Genomic DNA, 21589 nt, shown 5'->3' with positions numbered 1-21589 from the left:
TAATTATTTAGAATAAAAGATCAATATGTCCATTTATTTTACACCATGATACATTTTAGTTTCTAACGTATTTGATGAAATTCAAATGTTTTAAGAGTCGGATGCCAAACGTTCAAGGACACATCTTTTACCGATGATCTCAACGACAGTGGCACTTATATTCCCGATTACTAGACAACTTTTTACCAGCTATATAACACACTCTTTTGAGTGAGTCAGAAATGCACAATTCGCTGTGGAATACTGTAATAGTAAGCAGGCAATACAAAAGCAATCCAGTTTCGCTCTGAAGAATTAGTTCTCTATAGTTTTAAGTCCGGCAATGGTGGCCTTTGACACAATGCCCCACAATGTCGGAATATTCCTCTTTTCTGTATGTAGGTATCGTACAATAGAAGCACATATACTTCGGCAGAGTATTCTTATTCATGGGGTCAGATCATGAACAGACAAAACAAGATTACATTTGAAAGAAGAAGGAATCTGTTTCCGTAATATGACATTTAGACATTTCATGTACGCGTTTCTTTTTCCCAGATTTTTTTGCACAAATAAAGTGATACAGGGTCAGGTGAATCGCACTGCGAGCAAACGTTATTGTTGTTTAACGGGAAGTGATCCCTATCAGCAAAAAGCTAATTAAAGGGAGTCTTCCATTCGCTTACTCTTTTTTATGTTGTGGCTACGCATTAGAATCGTCTTGATGATGCGATTCTAATGAACAACGATAAAGGATTTTTGCCTCTTCAACACCTCCTTATCTCCCGTTTTCTAGAGCCCTGCTATAAGTAAAATTAAACACGATTGTGTTGATCCACATGATCCGTTGTATTTTCGTCTGTAAATCTCAAGTTACCACTAAAAGTAAATTCCTTATGTAGACTATTATTTGTGTCGTCACTTGAAATATGTTTCTTCAGATATAGACATTTAGACAATAAATAAAAATTGTAATTAAGCTATGCATATTGATTTCTTACTTCAAAATGTTTGGTAAGACTAGCCATCACCACAGGTGGTTAGCGTGTGGCTATAATATCAATTAGCGTGTGGCTATAATATCAATTAGTGTGTGGCTATAATATCAATTAGCGTGTGGCTATAATATCAATTAGCGTGTGGCTATAATATCAATTAGCGTGTGGCTATAATATCAATTAGTGAACGCATCATTTTGAATGATACATAATCATATTATAACGAAACATCAACTTTTCTGAAAAAATTAATATGTTCAAATATTTACATATCAAGGTATTCAACTCAAAACGACCCGAAAACGGTCTGAATCGCTTTGAACAGCCAGAACTTCATTTATTGTGCAGCGATTTCCATGAGGGACAGGTGTTAAAAACTGGATGATGTTTTTTTTGGCATTTAAATTAAATTTCTTTCAAAAGAACTAACGAGCGCTACATATAAGATTTCCAGTGCAGCAACCATGTTACTGTTAGAATGGAGTCGTCTGGAACAAGAAGAGAAATGAGTCTTCAAACAAGTATATGTTAGATGATGTTCATTATTTCCCTTTGTATAGTCTGTCGATAATGGCCAAGCTTTATGTATGCATCTTCTAAAATACCATTCCGATGTTTACGATTCCAATTTCTTCCGTAATAAAAAAATAAAAGGTAGACAAAAAGAATTACATATATAATGAAACTGCTATTGTGTTGTGTGTGTTTTCGTTAAATAAAAGTCACCCGTGAAAAGCAGTATTCCTTATAGCAATAGTCTTAATTTCAACGCAAGATGTGGTATGGTAAAATAGATTTAACGAGATACAAAATGCTCGTTTTTTGGCACAATATATTCCATTTTACTTTCTCGCAATGATATACATTCAAACGACACACAAACACAAACATGGTACATGAACATTTGTTGAATATATTGTCCGACACAAAACACAAAAGCATTTTGTATCTTGTTAAATCTCTATGTTACAAGATCACATTTAGCGTTGAAATTGTGGCTATTGCTATGAGGAACATTGATTTTTTATGTGTTAACTTAATTTTTCGAATATGGTACGAACTATTCGTGATTTTGAATGTGTATTGGATTTAAACAACGCACTTCTAATCGCAGTTTTGTTAACGCTTAAAAATGAGCTTGCCATAATCTAAAAAGTATTATTAAATATGTTGTACAACGTACACTATTCTTAATATAAACTATACTTTTTAGAGACACGCTAGGCTTTTCCATAAAATAATTTCTTAACAGAGGTTACTCGTAGTAATTAGAAAAATAATTAGTAAATTAATAAATGTAATATTATACCTTTGCTTTCACTTGAAATATTCGTTGGCGTACGCTAAGTTGGCGTACCAACGTTTTCCTACAATTGTAGTTTCCTTATACCTCAATGACTATGACATAGTTATTATCACATAATTACATACCAACAACGATACATGGATTTCTAGTATAATACAGTTACGTTTCTTTAATGTTTTTTTTTCCTTCAGAAAACAAATAAACAAGGAAGAAAGTGTAATATAAAAATATGTAAAATATGTAAATAGTGTCATTGGCAAAATGAAAGATAGCTGTCACTAGTTGTTTCGCACCACCATCGACTTCATTGTCTTTTCTATTCCAGTTCAATATATTGATTGTCATCAATGTCATCATTTGCAATCGTGTAAATTCGACCTCGTGATAATTATTATTTTAATATCAAGTTCAGTCCTCGTTAACACCATCCTCATCTCTATCATCTTCATCACTACTCTATTAACTTCATCATCATCGTTACTTCTATCATCTTCATCACTATCGTCATGTCTATTATCTGTATCATCATTCTCATCTCTATCATCATAATAATCATCGTCATCTATGTCAACGTCGTCATATTTCTCATCCCTCTCATCTTCAGCACCATAATCATCTCTATCATCTTCACAATCATCGTCATCTATATCATCGTCATCACCATCGTCATCTCTATCATCTTCATCACCGTCGTAAGCTCTATCGTCTTCATCACCATCGTAATATGTATCATCTTCTTTATCATAGTAATATATATAATATTCAACAATAGTGTCACGTAAATCATCGTCATATAACAAATGAACTATCAACGTTGTCGTCGTCACCTCTATGATCACCATCATGATGGTCATTTCTATCGTCACCGTCATCATCGAAAATTTGCGCTCGTATTCTTTATTTATGAAAACTTTATAACGCCGTCACTATGTGATTATTCGAGATGACGTTATGACAAGGTTTATACCGTAGTGACGTCATGACGTTTTGATTATAATCAAAACAAACTTTGGATATGTTTGTTTACGATTAAATGTTTAAATGCAGCAGCTTATCATACTTTCAACAAATGCCAGTCTTGTATTGTACTTTTTTCGTCGTGGTTGTCTTAGCTTACTGTTGACATAAATATCTTGGGAGTATTTTTGTAGCTAAAAAATTGAACGCCAATCGAATTTGCTAAATTTCGGCCATTTGGGAATGCAAACGTGTTTTAATACATTTACACATACTTCGTTGTACAATTCACATACCGTTTAAGAATCGATATTTAAGACGGAATCTAATCAAAGCTTTGATTGCATGTTATTTCCGACGATAACATCCAGCAATGGAAAAGACGTATTTATGTTGTCATAAACAATCACTCTAAACCTGATTTAATGTACCGTTTCTTTGAACTTCCGTTCCATATATGAAAGCACTGAGACAAAAAACGACAGTGGCCAGTAGGATATTTCTGTCACTGAAGTACAATATTTACCTCGAGCACCGTATACTAGTTACTGAATGTAAATGAATGCTTACCTAGCTGAATCTAAAGACGATCTTAATGTAATAAAATTATTCCATAACATGGTTATGACAAATGAGAAGTGCACTCTGGTAAGGAGCATTAACGTCACGCAAGGTTCTGTGGTCTCAATAGCGGACAGAGAGCGGAATTTCAGCAGTAAAATCGTTTTTGTTGAAACACGTTGATGGTTAGGGGCTTTTTTCATAGGATGACTGGACTAATATCTTCGTTTATATTCATTTTAATATATTCAAAATTTCAGTATTTGAAGCAGACTGATTACATGCTGGAATAGTAAACACTTTATTGCAATATGTCTAAGTAGTTTTATTTTGTTGAAATGTGTACTGATTATTATTCAGTTTTCCAATGTAATTTTATATTCTTTTGACAAAAATCTACTTTGCTTCATTGTAATATTTCTTCACAATAGCTCTACAACAATATTCAATTTATCAACTCCACAATCTACTACGTCTCAGAAACTTATATTAAGCATATACGATAAAAAAAAACGAAAAACTTAATTTTCGCGCGTGAATTTTGTTTTTCTCTGTTATCGAAGTGACATCCGTTATCGAAGCATCGCCATACCCAGTGCGTGATAAGGGTGTATGCTTATAAATACTTCAGTTTCGGAACACCTTTACTTGAACTTTCCCCGCAGATAACAAGTACATTTTACATGCTTTAAGGTATGGGTGCATATATAAAACAAGCCGCATGCTAGAGCAATGCCTTGGTAACATCGCAAAAATAATTCCAAAATCGCGACCTAAAAGGCTTGTACAAATAAGCTACGTAAAAATGTATCAATCATACTGAGAAAATAACAAACGGAAGATCTGGGCCGGGCGTCTATTGATTATCGACCCGCTGCCGTAATAAAAGCCCGAAGGCCTTTTTCTGAAGGCCATTATGCGTTTGTGCTATCGTTTATATTTCATATCATTCTATTTTATCCCTTCACTGAAATTTTTTACAGAACCAGCTTTCCGTACTTTTAGTTGCTTTAATTTTAAATTCGTTACGCAATTTATGACGTATCTCGTGTGACGTAATTTCTGTGATGAAACATACCAGTTTAAGACATTAAGCAGTTGTCGTTTTTTTACCAGTATAATTTTAGAAAATAAGCATCGAACGAATCCACAACGTATTTCGGATTGTGTGTTCGTCATGCATAACTGGCAAATTCAACCGGAATTATATAAATCGCTTTGACCAGTCTTCGCTGTCTTTAATCGTGTTTTGGTCAGAATGGTGCCAACGAAATTGTGGTTCAAAAATGAATACTTAGTATAGATGAAGGGATGGAAGAACAGAAATGGAAGTGCATATAGTTTCATTTTAATATGCATTGGTTAAAAGTTTTCATGAAGGTAAGCGTGCCGTTGACTAAATTTTGTATTTTGATAACTACTTTACAGTAAAATCTCAAACAGCATCGTCATTCTAATTTACAGCACACTAGTAGATCTACATGTACTCACTAAAATTTCAGTTGCAATCGATTTTTTAATTATTGTCATAATTTAATTATTGGGTGCTACGTTGAGTTATCAATACTTATTTTTATTTCGTTAATATGTGGCTTTCGTTTATTTATCAGCTTTTGCTTAGACTATGTGGACGCCATTTTGTTCCGATGAAGCTTCGGCGCCGATCGGATTCTTTTCAGATTCGAAAAGTCGGCCCATGGGACGATATAATCATATTAGCCTGCCACATTCGAATTTCGACCCACTCGCGATGTCAATTTGCTACTATATATAGTAATGAAACTATCGATATGTAATGTACAAATATAAAGCAATCTCAAACACTTACCACAATTCGTCCACGATAACGAAGTCTCGCACGCTACGATCATAGTAACGAAAACGGCGAAACATCCGATAGCGGCCACGGTTTGAGCCTTACTGCCGTACTGTACGAAAGAGAACGGAAGTGAAATGATGGAATAGCGTTGTACAATTATAGGCGAGCGTCCGCTTCAATTCCTATTCTTTGGAGCTCAGCATCAATTGATAAGACGATGACTGTACACATTTTGTTCACTCTGTGTCATTTTGGTTAATGCACAGGATGACTGGCATGATACACGTATACCGTGTTGAGTAAGGAGGGCTATGCACGGGGGCTAATTGGGATGCAATAAGAACTCTGTATTGGAAAGTCAGCTTGAAATTTGGGGAAAATTGCATCATTTTAAAGAAATTCTCTTAGGCTTTTTACTTGGTGGAAGGGGCGGCTTTACTGTACTACAATGTTTCACGGGAAGAATGAGGGGGGGGGGGGGGGGGGAGCGGGCGCACAATTTATAAATTGTATTTGGGCGCCATAAACTGTCGCAACGCCTCTGAATGGGGCCTATAGGTCCCATACTCAGTCAGCTGTTATAATGTGAAATAATAGTACTTGACTCGGAGCACGTTGGGAAAACGATCCGCAAAACGTGTTTCGGAATGAGCAAATGTTAAATATAAATGTTTACAATTGTACTTATTTCAGTACACATCAACCCACGTGAATAACGTTGCATTTTTGCACTGAATTACGCCTTTCATAACCTTATCGTAAATTTCTTAAGGCTTTTGTTTCATTTCTGCTTAGAGTTTTTGTTTTATTTAAACATTATTTAAACATATGCTAATTATATTATAATCTTACGATTTTCATTAGTATGGTCCCATTGTGTATTTGCGAAAATGAACGGAGCATCGGCTTGGTTATATCAAACAAAATCGCGTATTATTACATACATGTAACATAATATCGTCATTCAATAAAACTGTTTTGACATTTCTATTTTTGAACGAAATCAAAAGATATGTATGATACAAAGTATTTAAACGAAAACTCGTTCCAAAAAAGTATCATCACGCGTACGACGTTATGTCTTCCGATCTCTGGAATTAGTAACGTTCACACTTTACAACGCTTATTTTATGTCGTGTGAAATCATCATAGCTGTCTTTTATAATAAAGGGTCGGCAACAGCACTATGACTGGTCTCTAAAGATTGGTAAGTCGACATTTTCAAACAAAGAAAACGCATTTTCAAACAAAGAAAACGTGCAATGTATGAATGAAAATTAGGAATAATCAATTAACTTGTATGTAGGGGAAATAATAATGTTTAATTGATTTTAAGAAAATAAAGTTATTGTTACATGTCGATTACTCATTATATACTATTGAAACAGCTAAAAAAGCGCGCATATTTGGAGCGTCAATACACCGGTATTTAATTTCACTCTTTTGTTTAAAACCACCACCGTGTACCTATTGTAAAGCTTTAGGCGTCGCAGATTTCTTTAGCGTCCGACCGGGCATGACAAACTAGTTTATTGACAAAAAGTGAATATAAATACTTAACTCATGATGCGCCTGTTATTCGATTTAGAACATTGGTTTAACATACAAAGATCTAAAAAGCTTATAAACAATTGATTATTTAAATTTTGTTAAAGCATTTGATTTAGAACAAGTTTAATTTGAAAACGTTGAACTATAAATTATAACAGTATATCAAAGTGTGAGATACCTTTTTGGATATGAGAACACTATTATCGGATATACATATTATATGCTGAAGATATTGATGCAGTGAACCAAACTTTCACAAAATTGCCAACGAGGCTTCGACATTTAAATAAGTTTAAGAAAAGTGTAAAACACTGAATAACAGTAATTAGATACAAGATGGCGGAAACGGATGACAAGAAAGTGTTACGCATGTCACTGATTTGCTCAATATGTCTCAACCGATTGGAGAAGCCTCGCTCGCTGCCATGTTTTCACACGTTCTGTGAGCAATGCCTTAGGAACTACCTTTTGAACGCTCCCCAGAAACCGGATGCGACAAAAAGCGGCATTCCGTGCCCCACGTGCAAGGTGCCGACATTTGCACCGAAGAAAGCACTCCCGGTTGAAGACTGGGCGGCCTGTTTTCCGGTCAACCATCTTGTCGGAACTCTAATTGACATAGTTCCAGTGAGCGCAAGGCTTGAGTTCTGCGAGCCATGCAAGCTTAACAAGGCGTCGAAAATCGCCATGTCATGGTGTCAGCAGTGCAACGAGGCGCTATGTGAAGATTGCACAAAATGTCATAAGTCAATGAAGGCGACAAGCGCGCATGAGATTTCCGGGCTGGAAAACGTCCGGAGTAATCCGCAGCCATCTGTCAAAGAGGAGGTCATGTGCCGCGAACACGGAAAGAAAGAAGTGGATATGTATTGCAAGGATCACGAGGAACCCGGATGTGGTGTGTGCATGGCGTCCGATCACCGAAAGTGCGAACATGTCATGCAGATTGAAGAGGTTATCAAGAAGCAATCGCTCACTGACCAATCTGAGCTGATCAAACGCATGGATAATTTGATCTCAAATGCCGACATCCTTAAAAAAGAGAGACAGGACGTAATGCGCGGGACAATGGCCCAGAAGACAAGAATGCTTAAAGAAATAGCGGACACGAAAAAGAGGCTTTTAGACCATATTGAAAAGATTGAATCTCAAATTTTGTCGAAATTCAACGTTATTTGCCAGACAGACTTCGCTATCATTCAAGAACAGATTGATTACTGTAACAGCGTCCAAAGCGCCATGCACCACGCAAAAACGGACATCGCGACCGCCAAGGAACAAAACCTAAAGAAGCGGGAATTCATTGTGACACAGCAGGGACAAAAGAAGTACGAGGAATGCACGGAGGGTATCGAAAAGATCAAGGAAAACTCGGCGAGAATCAATTACGCTTTTGCTGAAGACCGACAAGTTGCTGAAACGCTCGGAGCCCTTAAGGTATTGGGGCACCTTGATATCAAACACTTTTATCCGAATCGGAAGGCGGAAGCTCCTCCTCCGCCGCCGCCACCCAAGACACCGGAAGACGACGAAAAGAAGGTTACCAAGAAAGTGAAAACCTTCAACGCCAAAGTCAAGGGCGACAAACGCGAATGCAAAATAACGGCCATTAAGCTGTGGAATGACAAACGGGTGTTATTGGCCGATAACGGGAACTCGCGCCTGAAACTCTTCGGCGAGTTTGGAGACTTGACCAGCTCGTTCGTGTGTGTCAACCCTCCCTGGGACTTCACCTTTATTGATAAAGGGAAATGCGCCGTTACGTTCCCTAACGAACGTAAAATTCGCATTTTTAAAGTACTCGACACGATCACGGAAGCCGGGAGCGTTCAGACTCAACGCGGCTCCAACGGTATCTGCATGGCTGAAGACGACCTCGTGGTAACATTTGGAAGCGGCTGCATACGAATTATTTCCCTTGACGGCGTCGTTAAAATGATGGTCGACACCGACTACATCGGTAAGAGGGTGTTTAGCAACCCGGAATACGTCACGTTCAATTCGGTGACGTCAACAGTATTCGTCTCAGACTACAACAACCACTCCGTGACGGCTCTTCGATACGAAACCGGGCGAGTGGACAAGACGCCCGTCTTCATATACCCGGTTTCCGGCCCGCGCGGCGTCGAGGTGGACATCCACGGGAACCTGTACGTGTGCGGTTACTGGTCCAACGACATCCACAAGGTAAAAGACAAGGGGGCGTTCCGACAGATCCTCGTGGATTCCCTTGCCAGGCCCATGTGCATCTCATTCAACGACGAGGGCAGCAAGTTCGCTCTCGCGGAGCAGGGAAACCCCAACAACATCAAGGTGTTCCGAGTGATCGCCGCCTCGGAGGTCGAAGACATGTAGAAGATTGCTTCTTAACAGAAGGGTTCTATGTACATTTGCTACATCCATTAGTGTTTCTAGAGGCTTCTCCGAATGCATCATTCATACTTATTTTTCTTATATTATGGCCAAATCTTTGTGTCTCTGTCACCTCTGAGGTAAAAAATGTAGAAAAGTGCTTCTTAAATTTACGTCAATTCAAGGTTAATATATAGTTTAACTCTTTTGCTATCCACACTTGTGTTACAACAGAGATGTCTAAGTGCATAATTGACTTTAAATTATTTAATATACACCAAATTACATGTTTATTGTACCCCACGCATGCATATACTCTGATCTACGTAAACGGTAATAACGTCAATTTCAATCGTATACATATGCAATGTTACTTGTTATCGATTAAACATGTAAATCTTAAAAAAATGTTCTTGGAAAATAATTGTATTAATTATCATTGATGACCAAAATATGCTAGAACAATAAAATGGTGCATAGACTATATTATACAAATAATGTCTGCCGTTGTAGCATATACACCCCCTGTAAGTAAAGAAAACAAGGACGCAGCAGATAAACCAAGCTGAAGAAAAAACGTGGCGGTCAATATTACATCTTTTTAATCACACAAAAAATCGAAGACGTTTGTACAATTTTAAATTTAAAATAAAAATTATCAAATTCATATTATAACATGGTAGTATGTGGTTATAACGCACTGTTTCCCTTTACTTAAATGGGGCCGTCCAACAGATTTTGGCATGCATTAATTATTGTCATTAACAGCTTTAAATGCTTTATATTGATAAATTTAAACATTTGAACTAAACATCTCAAGTACAAAATAAGAAAACAATTTAAAAAAAAGAAAAAAAGAGGGCTCGAACCACTGAGTAATGGAAGCTTGGAGTACTACTACTGCTACTACTTTTACTACTACTACTATAACTACTACGACTACCACTTCGACGACGACGACGACGGACGACCAACGGACGACCGACGACCGACCGATGGACGACGACCTACGGACGACCGAGGGACGACTGATGGACGACCAACGGACCACCGATGTTTGGACGAGAGACGACCGACGGACGACGCCGGATGGACGACCGACGGACGACCGGAGGACGGACGATGGACGACCGGAGGACGGACGATGGACGACTGACGGACGACGCTGGATTGACGACCGACGTACCACGACCGGAGGACAGACGATTGAGGACCGATGGACGACCGACAGACGACCGACTGACGACCGGACGACGACCGACGGACGACGACTACTGCTGCTGTTATTGTTTTTGCTGCTGTTACTACTACTACTACTACTACTACTACTACTACTACTACTACTACTACTACTACTACTACTACTACTACTACTAGCAACAGCAGCAGTAGCAGTAGCAATAGTAGAAGGAGGAGAAGGAGAAGAAGCTACTGCTGCTGTTATTGTTTTTGCTGCTGTTACTACTACTACTTCTACTACTACTACTACTACTACTACTACTACTACTACTAGCAACAGCATCAGTAGCAGTAGTAATAGTAGAAGGAGGAGAAGGAGAAGAAGCAGTAACAGCAGTAGCGATAGTAGTAATAGTAGTAGTAGTAGTAGTAGTGGTAGTAGTAGTAGTAGTAGTAGTAGTAGTAGTAGTAGTAGTAGTAGTAGTAGTAGTAGTAGTAGTAGTAGTAGTAGTAGTAGTAATAGTAGTAGTAGTAGTAGTAGTAGTAGTAGTAGTAGTAGTAACAACAGCAGCAGTAGTAGTAGTAGTAGTAGTAGTAGTAGTAGTAGTAGTAGTAGTAGTAGTAGTAGTAGTAGTAGTAGTAGTAGTAGTAGTAGTAGTAGTAGTAGTAGTAGTAGTAGTAGTAGTAGTAGTAGTAGTAACAACAGCAGCAGTAGTAGTAGTAGTAGTAGTAGTAGTAGTAGTAGTAGTAGTAGTAGTAGTAGTAGTAGTAGTAGTAGTAGTAGTAGTAGTAGTAGTAGTAGTAGTAGTAGTAGTAGTAGTAGTAGTAGTAGTAGTAGTAGTAACAACAGCAGCAGTAGTAGTAATAGTAGTACTAATCGTAGTACGTTATGTTATATCAGAGCCTTGCCTGCTTTGACCAGATATATATATATATGCGTACAGAATATTTACACATGTTACGCTTAATTTGATTGGCTGACTTACTCCGGATCTCGAGATAGCGAAAATTCTTTCCTCTTATGTTTAATGCACTCTGCCTTTATTTACTGCACCGCTCTTTTTTTAATTGCACTCCGCTTTTATTTAGTTTTGCACACCTCTTTTTTCTATCTTGTTGCCACGACATAGCTAACTCGTGGTCACGAGATCGAAAAAAGAGGAGAGCAATTTATAAAAATATGAAGTGAATGTCACCTCTATGCCACCGTAAGATAGAGCAAAAACAAGTCGTTTATTGACGTCGGTGTGATTTGACATGTATATTAATACATTCCCCTTGCACGCGTTTGATAAATAATTATTCGAAGTGATAACAAGTTTCAGATATTGTTTTTCACATTCAAATATAAATGGTATTTAAGTAAAAATCATGTTAAAACCTTATGGTGGTTAACATTACATCACTTGTTTAAGCAAAATAACTTAACGCGATTGGTCTGTCAAACAAAACGTAGCAAATGAAAACACTCAAAAAGCCATATTACACATGTTTAATTAAGATCACTCTGAATCACACGACGATTTATTGCATAAATCAGCGGATAATTCCGGAGACAGTCGATGAATCACGGTCGATTTAAGATATCGTAATGTTTAAACTAAATACAAAAAATACGTATTATTAATAACATACAGTATTAGTATTTTGAGTTTATGTTTATCAAGTAAGATTAGATACTGAATAAAAATAGTGATCTTAATGTAATCAGATCTCATTCTAGAAAATAATTTCATCGTTAGTTTTTAGCGAACCGTCGTTAAGTTTCATTGTCTAAGAGAACCGATGACGATATTTCACAATATTGTCATCAAAACGATATTCACTCTCAGAAATAATGGCAAATTAAATGTTGATTCTCTCTATAAACAATAGTAATCTCTCAATAAACAAGCGGGATAAATCTATATCAACGAACAATCGCTGTTTCATGTGGAAAATGATATCATTCGTGAAATGTTTTACTTGAGTACGGTAGTCCTTAAGACGTCGAATGATTTCTTAGAAAGAATGAGTCACATCGACAATATCAAAAATTCCAGACAGTATTTAATGACTGGTTCTGATGTGGGGAAAATCATCATACATTTAAAAATAATTCAAATTTGATAACTTAATATCCATTAAACTTAAACCAAGTACTCGACCTACACAAATCAATTGATTAACGCGAACACTGTCAAATAACTCATAGGATTAAATGAAACGGCAATTCGCGTGGTAGCACAAAATTGGCCATAAAAATTATCAAGTAGTAAAATGTCGCACTCCAAGATTGCAAAACCCATGTGTGTTTTTCCAGCAAGTGAACCTGAAGTGAAAAGTGATTTATTTGTTATAATTCTTGCCATAAGCGGACCTGCATTTGACCCTCTCCATCCGATTACTAAGTGGTCGAATCTGACTCTCGAAGAGGGTGTTCAGAGTAAAGAACATTAGTATAATGATGAACTGGTACTCAAAGGGTATTTATCATCTCGATGTGAAAGTCGCGGTAGATGTGGATATTTATAAAATGCAGTTATAATAATAATAATAACTTTATTACACAAAGATAACATATTAAGAAAAAGCATATCTTTTTTTACAATGTGGTCTTCAAAAACACAGAATATGTAAATATAAACTAACAATGTCTAGCATACTGCATTCAGCCTTAAAGTAATTACAAAAGCATCATATAATGAAAATAATAATACTAATACAACTAATATTAATAATATAAAATAATAGTAATATAATTACAATACTACTACTACTACTACTACTTCTACTACTACTACTACTACTACTACTACTACTACTACTACTACTACTTATAATAATAATAATAATAATAATAATAATAATAATAATAATAATAATAATAATAATAATAATAATTATTATTATTATTATTATAATAATAATGATAATAATAATGATAATAATGCGAATCGGTCACGATTTTTTTTAATGAGTGCATAACATTTGCATGTGGTGCCATGTATCTTTTTACTATGTGTTAATAAACCAAATTAATGCAATATATTAATAATACACATGTGAATAATGTTTTCTTTAGGTGAGCATGTCCAAATGATTGGATATCTCTCAGTTACGAGCCTGTCTTGTATATCGTTATAGGTATTCTGTTTTGTTTAAATGTATATGATGTCTGTTTCTAAGCCTTATTTTATGTTATTTAAATAAATAAAATATATAAAACCTGTACAATAATTGTCATGTCTATTAATTCGACATTACTATCAGACAAAGCTCGAGACAGACGTTCATGAACTTTCCACGGCTTGCCAAACTCAACCTTGTCCCAAACATGTCAAATATGATGCATGAATCATAACGCTGTTTCCATGCAATATTGATAGGTTCTTCGTGTGTGCATACTTTGCCCGATGTTCCATTTGTATAATGAAGTTTCAGTTTAACATTATGATATGTGAACATTCTATGGAAATTTATTATTTACATGTTTAACACATTATGATATTAAATAATATCAAACATGTAGAATGTTGCTTTTAGACGATTAACCAAAACAGCAAAAAGGCTTTGCCTTTTGCATTTTCCGTTCAACAATAAAAAAGAGTGAATTAGATGTCTTGAATCGTAGAATTTAACCAGAGCAAAACAAAAAAAATCTGTTAACATTTTAATTATAGTATAAACGATACATCGTCGTTGAGTGTAAAATTTTGGCGTAACATCGTTTGCATAAAACAAAGCAAATTCAATCGACCCAAATCATATTATATGTGTGTTTGTTCATGTTCTATGAAATGGCGATTCATGTTTGGGGTGTAATTGTATGAAACTATGATACACATTGCGGAGTTCCATTAAATAACAGTTATAGCCTCCAAAGTGAGGCAATAATTTCCACCATGGATCGATGAGTAACAAACTTCTCGAAAGATATAGATCAGTCAGACGATTATTTAACGCAAACACTTTTTCTTAAGCTAGGCAGTACATTTTTCGCGGTTGTTTTCTTGTCTACCTACGGAAGATTGTTCTTATTTACGCAAGTTTGTTATGTGAAGAACATGTTGACATTTATATAAAATATCAAGCTTGTTTGGCAAGAAAGGCAAGAAAAAAGGCATTAATGGCAACAAGTTTTCAGGCGATACAGAAATTACCGTTTGTTGTATGCAATGTCATTAAGTTTCATAGTTCAAATACATGACGGAACCCACCGTTCAATTAATGTGCATTCACTCTTTAAATAACCAATTTATATTCATAAGGTTTTCACTTAGACTAATAAACAAATAAGTTCTTTGCGGATTGGGATCTTATCATGCATGAACATAGTGTACTGTATATTGTTGTGCTGTGTGTCAGTATTTATTTTCAGTGGCTCTCCTACTGTTCTTGCATGACGAGAACAAAATTGACCATATGGCATATGCTTATAAACGGCAGTTAATTAAGGTTACAATCTATTCATATAGAGACGAACTGAAATAATATTGATGTGTTCACAATTGTTTTAATACGGTATGTTGTATATGACGTTTCTGCATTTATTGCTTGCATTTTGAATGAAAACATTATAACGTATCGCTTTACGTCAAGTTCCAATATTGCAAAATGTTCATTCCCATATTAATCAAAATTGAATTAGGATAAACACGCATATTGTGTCCATGCAAATATTTTAATTTACAGTCCAAGTTGTGGTGTTAAGGTAAATAGTGTGAAATGTTAATTGATTAATGTCTGCTGCGTTTTCAATGGTTTTAACAAACATAAAGAATCACAAGATCAGTATTTCAAGACATTATTGACTATTACTTTGAGTATTGCTTTTGGTTATTGATCAGAGCGCACTGATCGAAACGGTTACTGCCATCCTGTATTCCTGTGCAGCTCCAATACTTTTGAATAAAAGTATATTTAGTATTATTTACTGATGATAGTAATATAAGTTACTCTTGTATTGAAACATTTATATCAATTTATTTATGTGCGAGAAAACAAATTATGAATAAAACGTTGATTAAAATATTATCGAAATAAATTCTCACACAAAGGTTTTGTTTAAAAAATAAGCATTAATTAGTTAATGAATCTGAATTCTTATATAGAGACACAACGAGACTGTAAAATATTCATATAATATAAATAGAATATAACGTGAGTTTTGGATAAAGATCAAGTTTATCATTCTCGGCTCGAACCATGTTAGCGCTCGGCAAGCCTCGCGCTACATCGGCGCTAAGCCTCGCATGATAAACTTTATCTTTATCCAAAACTCACATAATATTCTCAATGAATGTAAAATGCATGTTAATTTCAAATCCAACTATTTAAAGTAGGTCTAAAGTATGTTATTCCCACAATTCAATCCTTTCAGACCGACATGTTCGACATGAGTCATAACTTGCAGACAGTAATGGCAAAATGATGAATAACGGCGTCACGTTTAGAGCAATAATTCAATAATGAGCATAGTCTGTGAAAGACAAATGCATGCACAAGCCGTCCATTCATGTATGTATTGACTTATTGTCGAAATGCAATTAATTTGTTTTGGATTACCTCTTGCAGCGTTGTGAAATGAAATTTTCTGAAAAAAAACACAAATAGAGTACAGATAATGGATTCAATTGCTGCTACAACACATGTTTCGTTCGTGCAACATCAAACTTTTATTGGCACTCCTGTGTTATGTTTTCATTTGCCAAAAGAAGTTGAAACGTTCATATCGAGCCATTTCATCTTAATGTTATTTCTTTCTGCATGCAGTACGCTTTCAATCGTTGCAAATTAAGGCAGCTTGAAGAGCACTTGAAACTTTGCCAGAATGAAAAATGCCATATTTAGATCACCATAGCAACAAGAGCAACGCGCATTAATCAATTTTCAGACATGCCACTTGCAGAATGATATTTTATAGAAACAATATCTCAAAACTGGTGTCACTATATTTGGACACAATGTATATTAAGGACGGCTCCAATATGAATGAAACATTTTGGCCTAGTAAATGTTGACTATAATGGTATGTGTTTTCTTAAATAGACTCATTATTTAAGCACACTTGAACTGATGGTTTGATGTCTTAAACAATTGGTAATTGTGTGCAGATTGCAAACATATTTAAACTCTCATGTTAAATTTCTCGCCTGCTTTACTAGAAACATTTGATGTCTACTTGTTATACATAGACAATAATCGCCCGCAACTCTTTATATAACAACCAATATTAAACATGACCATCAAAAATGGGAAAGAATTTTGAAATTAATTAACATACGTTTAACGTTGCCAATATAACCGGCACGTGTGTGGTCACAACAGAAGTAAAACATTAAAAACATTAAAACATATTGAATTGATTCGTTTTTCTCTGGACAGAAATGGAGTGATATTATTAAATGACGTGTGCTAATGAAATTACGAAATGCAAAAATCAAATTCGAAATCTTAAGTTTTGCATGTTTATATGAATATCAGCATCCATAACCAATGAATCGATATAAATCTTACTTAATCCTCATCGAGGAAAACATTTAAAGTCACACAACAATGTAAATAATAAAAAAGTATTTAAATATATAACTTAGTATGTGTAATACTTATGTAAACGATGATATAATATTCGTCATTATTATAATGCCCAATTGGAATTCGCACATGGTATGAAATGTCACAATGTGCGATTTAGCCGCAATCGGACGGTAGGATGACGCATTTAGGTCGAATCCAAAGAAATATGTTAGAAATCTTATCCGAGACAATAAGATGAAAAGATACAATATATTCTCATGGCGGAATAAATGACAAACGTCTTCGATCAAACAAGTGACTCCTTGTTGACTCACACTCAACAAACGCCTATTCAGTTCCAAGTAAACTAATTGCAATAGACCCGTCAATGATTTGAAGTTAATAAGCCTTATTCATGATATCAGGACTTAGTAATATGACACATGTCTTTGGACTTGAAGGCTGTGTGGTGGAATATCGCATGAATTTGGTAGAGTACGCATCAAACTGTATTATTTCTACGTTTCGAAAATATTGCTTATTGCGCAACGAAATTAATTGTTGTCGATGTTGAAAATAAACTGTCATAAAATGTTGATGGCTTGTTTAAATGTTATAGACAATAATTAACTTTTGTTTACAGTGACTGTGCTATTGGCGTTTAAACAAATCAAGGTTTGTTTATATCACGAAACAAATCAATGTTTGTTTATATCATGAAAACATTGATTAAATACATACCACATAAAAATTCATTTATAAGCATTTGGGCTTTATATAAAAACACAAATGACTATTTTCGTCTGAAAAAAATATAGTTTACAACATAACAACTCAAGTATATGTGAAATTATCGAATTATTTCTTAAATTGTGTACACGAATAGGTGTCGAATTCGCTGAAGATGCAATATGTCCTGCTTGTCGTCTTGAAGGTCGAAAGCAGAGAGAATAACAATTGGATACCCGTGTTCTGAGAAAACTGGGCATAATGCATGTACGTAAAGTGTCATACCAGATTAGCCTGTGCAGTCCGCTCAGGCTAATCAGGGACGCAACTTTCCGCTTTTATGATATTTTTCGTTTAAATGAAGTCTCTTCTTAGCAAAAATCCAATTGAGGCGGAAAGTGTCGTCTGCGGACTGCACAGGCTAATCTGGGACGACACTTTCCGCACATGCATTATGCCCAGTTTTCTCAGAACACGACTAATTGACAATTGAATAAAATAGTGCGAAATTATTGCACTCTATACAAATCAGTGGCAAATTACTAACATACAGAGAGTTTGTAAATAGGATACATATTAAGTGATACATAAATCAAAAAAAGTTTGTTAAAAATAGTTTCACATGATCATGTGACCAACAAAAAACAATAATGAAACTGCCGCTTAATTTTTTTTTCGTTAGGAATTAATCCAGTTATTTAAAATATGGCTTTCTCCTTAATCGGGACACCATTCCGATAAACACTCGATTTTAGCCCCCAACCCCATGCAGCATGTAATAATAAACGGTTAAACGACCTTTTAGATTATATAAGGTCATTGAACCAGTGTTTTTAAAAACTCGTCAAGTAGATGACAAAAACAAATATTAAGAACAAATTATTTTGCTAATGTGTATATTGATAAGACACTATATATTTGTCTTCGTATAAAGACATGGATTTAATGCAACTTACTGATAGCGTCAGATATCACTTTACATGAGTGAACAATAGAAATTATAATAGTAAAAATTCTCATCAAAATCGCAGAAAAAATACTTATATGAACATATTTCAAATGCACATTTTGGTTGATCTGCTGCAAGCTTGATTATTCGACGTACGGTGAGGATGATGTAATATGTAGGTATGTATGATTGGTAGATTTGAAGCCTATTAATTTAATAATAATTTATGTTTGCTGCATTCTTCCAAATGTTTACCGACAAGCGTTAAAAGAATTCGTCTTCTCGTCAACAAAGTTAAGGCAAATTTATGCCTCAAAGTCTAATAAAAAAAAGGTAAAAGCAAGCCAAATAGAATGGACGTTTTATGTCCTAAGTCTGTTTAAGAACGTGTGAACGATATGTATTTTATGTTTCCATTGACTGTAAAACCTCACGACCCTGCTGTCACAATGCATGATCATGGCCACGTTCATGCTTATCACTGCCCATCGTTACCCGAAAACTGTCTAATATTGTTCACAAGACCGAAGCCTGGTCATTGGCCAAAACAGGCAATTATAACAAAGGTCAAGAAATGTGGAGTTTTTCTTATGTCTCCAGGAAACCTAGGAAATAACACTCAATACGATTATTTCCATCATATTGCTTATATGAAGATCACATATGATGCAGAATTTGCGGATATTCAGTGGCGAATATCAACCAACATGATCGAACGTCTGCTTATGTTTGATATTAATATAGTTCAGATGCGGGCATACGCTCTTATAAAGATGATCCGGAAAGAAATGCTTAAACCACTGGTAGATGACAGATTGTGCACCTTTTATTTAAAAACGGCTTTATTGTTAACCGTCGAGCAGTTTCCAGAAAACATATGGAGAGATGACAATTTAGTGGATTGTGTCTTCTATTGTCTGAATACACTATGACGTTTCATGAAACGCCGATATTGTCCTAATTACACCATTTCGTCTGTGAATTTGTTTGAAGGTAAACTGTCACTCAAAGACTTTGACCTGTTGCAAAAGGAGCTGACTTAAATTATAGAAAGGAATCTAACATGCGTTTATAAGTTGCGAATGGACAACGTGGAAGAAAGATTGTTATTCAAATCACAATTACGAACACGAGAACAAAATCGCTCACATATTATTTGTGATTTGGTATATGGTTGTTAATGGTCGGACTTACTGTTGAATAATTTAAGAGAAATATGTCAAAACGCAACTTTAGCGGAAGTCCATCATAAAGAATGGACAAATTAAATTGAAAATGAATTAGTTAATTCAATCAGTACATAAACGAATTTGTATTTGATACAAAACAAGATGCCGATTTCGGAAAACGTTATGAAGATGTACAGATACTCCATTTCTAGTCAAAATATCTCCTGTGTGTTGAAGTATGTATCAATGTTAGTTTGCACGCTACCGTTTGAAGAGGCAGAGTCATTGCTTGCGCAAACTGAAAGAAACCTTACAGAGGATATGGTTGAAGTCGCCATATTTCACAAGAAACCGTTCCTGTCTTTGAATCCTTTTAATCTAAAACACTTCTCTACACAAACAGAAATATTAATGGCGTGTCTTTCAAAAATTTTCATCAATGTTCGAGTTTAAACCCACGCAACTAATTGTGTATCAAATCATATCGTATATAAAATGTACAGGTAAACTGAAAATGATAAGGGAGGTTTTTACACTGTTATGGATAGTATGATGGATTACGCAGTAATCGACGCAAAACCGTTTCTATACTACCTTCAATACATGTCTGCTACTGATGCAAAGAACAGACAAACAGCATCGTCAAAACTAAGAGAGTTCAACAATATGAAATTCTTTTCTGGATTTTTTTTGGAATGGATGGACTATTAGAAACATCATTTAATATGTATGGACATATTTGTGAATTAGAAAATATGTTTCAGCAGCTTGTAATGCATATAAGATGTCTGTAATGCTGTATCCGAGCAATGATGCCGAACTATGGCACCTTTTCCGTTTACTTGGACAGTGCGTGTATGGCCCGCAAGAGGAAACAGTTGTTATCAAATCATTGATTATATATAAAACATTACTTGTTATTACCATTTGTTTGTGTGAATCGTTTTTTATTCACCATGTGTATGCGTGCGAATATGAGTTGTCACAGGATTAACCAGAAATACAGCTTTATCAAGTTGACTTATTTATAGTTATTTATAGGAGTCATAACGTACTTGTATTCATGTGCCTATGTGCTCTTAATTATTGAATCAAAAACAATAAATATGAATCTAAAACAGAGATTAGATAGACTGATCGTAATAAAAATAATTCGTAAAACATTTATACAAGAAACATGCTGTCTACATTTTGTTTGAGGAGGGATTGATGTTTGGCAAATGAGAAACCGAAGCACTATATACATGTAGGAAAACTGTGACGACATGTTAATATATTGTTTTGTCTTTATTTTATAAAACAAGGCTTATATAACGCAGGTGGTATTTAATATAAGGGGTTCGAAATAAACAAGACACATATGAACAGTATTTGTTATGGTTACAAGACAAGTATTGATGCAAAGCATCAAAGGGCGTCGGGAATTTCAGTGTAAAAGTCACTCAATGAAGTTACATGGAACGATTTTTTTCTACTGTAAATATAAATATATTGGCCGATTATTTTAAACAAAATAGAAAAAGATACTGGTATAACCATTAT

At 35.2% G+C, this 21589-nt stretch overlaps 2 protein-coding genes across 2 annotated transcripts; one reads left to right on the top strand and one right to left on the bottom strand.

Moving 5' to 3' along the window:
- Positions 1-1450: 1450 nt before the first annotated feature.
- Positions 1451-3155, bottom strand: LOC127876861 (prostatic spermine-binding protein-like). Its single transcript, XM_052422356.1, has 2 exons — positions 2739-3155; positions 1451-1465 (listed from the first exon to the last, which is right to left on the bottom strand). The coding sequence occupies exons 1-2, from the start codon at positions 3153-3155 to the stop codon at positions 1451-1453; spliced, it is 432 nt and encodes a 143-aa protein (XP_052278316.1).
- Positions 3156-7507: 4352 nt separating this feature from the next.
- LOC127876860 (E3 ubiquitin-protein ligase TRIM56-like) lies at positions 7508-9526 on the top strand. The gene has a single exon (XM_052422355.1). It carries the CDS (start codon positions 7508-7510, stop codon positions 9524-9526), a length of 2019 nt encoding a protein of 672 aa, XP_052278315.1.
- The last annotated feature ends 12063 nt before the right edge of the window (positions 9527-21589 follow it).

The sequence above is a fragment of the Dreissena polymorpha genome, chromosome 4, assembly GCF_020536995.1.
Source record: "Dreissena polymorpha isolate Duluth1 chromosome 4, UMN_Dpol_1.0, whole genome shotgun sequence".
Classification (NCBI taxonomy): domain Eukaryota; kingdom Metazoa; phylum Mollusca; class Bivalvia; order Myida; family Dreissenidae; genus Dreissena; species Dreissena polymorpha.
This window is presented reverse-complemented; position numbering and strand designations above follow the sequence as displayed.

Bases quoted from the DNA above. Each gene is read 5' to 3' on its own strand.
- LOC127876861 (XM_052422356.1), bottom strand. From the start codon at position 3,155: ATGACGGTGACGATAGAAATGACCATCATGATGGTGATCATAGAGGTG.
- LOC127876860 (XM_052422355.1), top strand. From the start codon at position 7,508: ATGGCGGAAACGGATGACAAGAAAGTGTTACGCATGTCACTGATTTGC.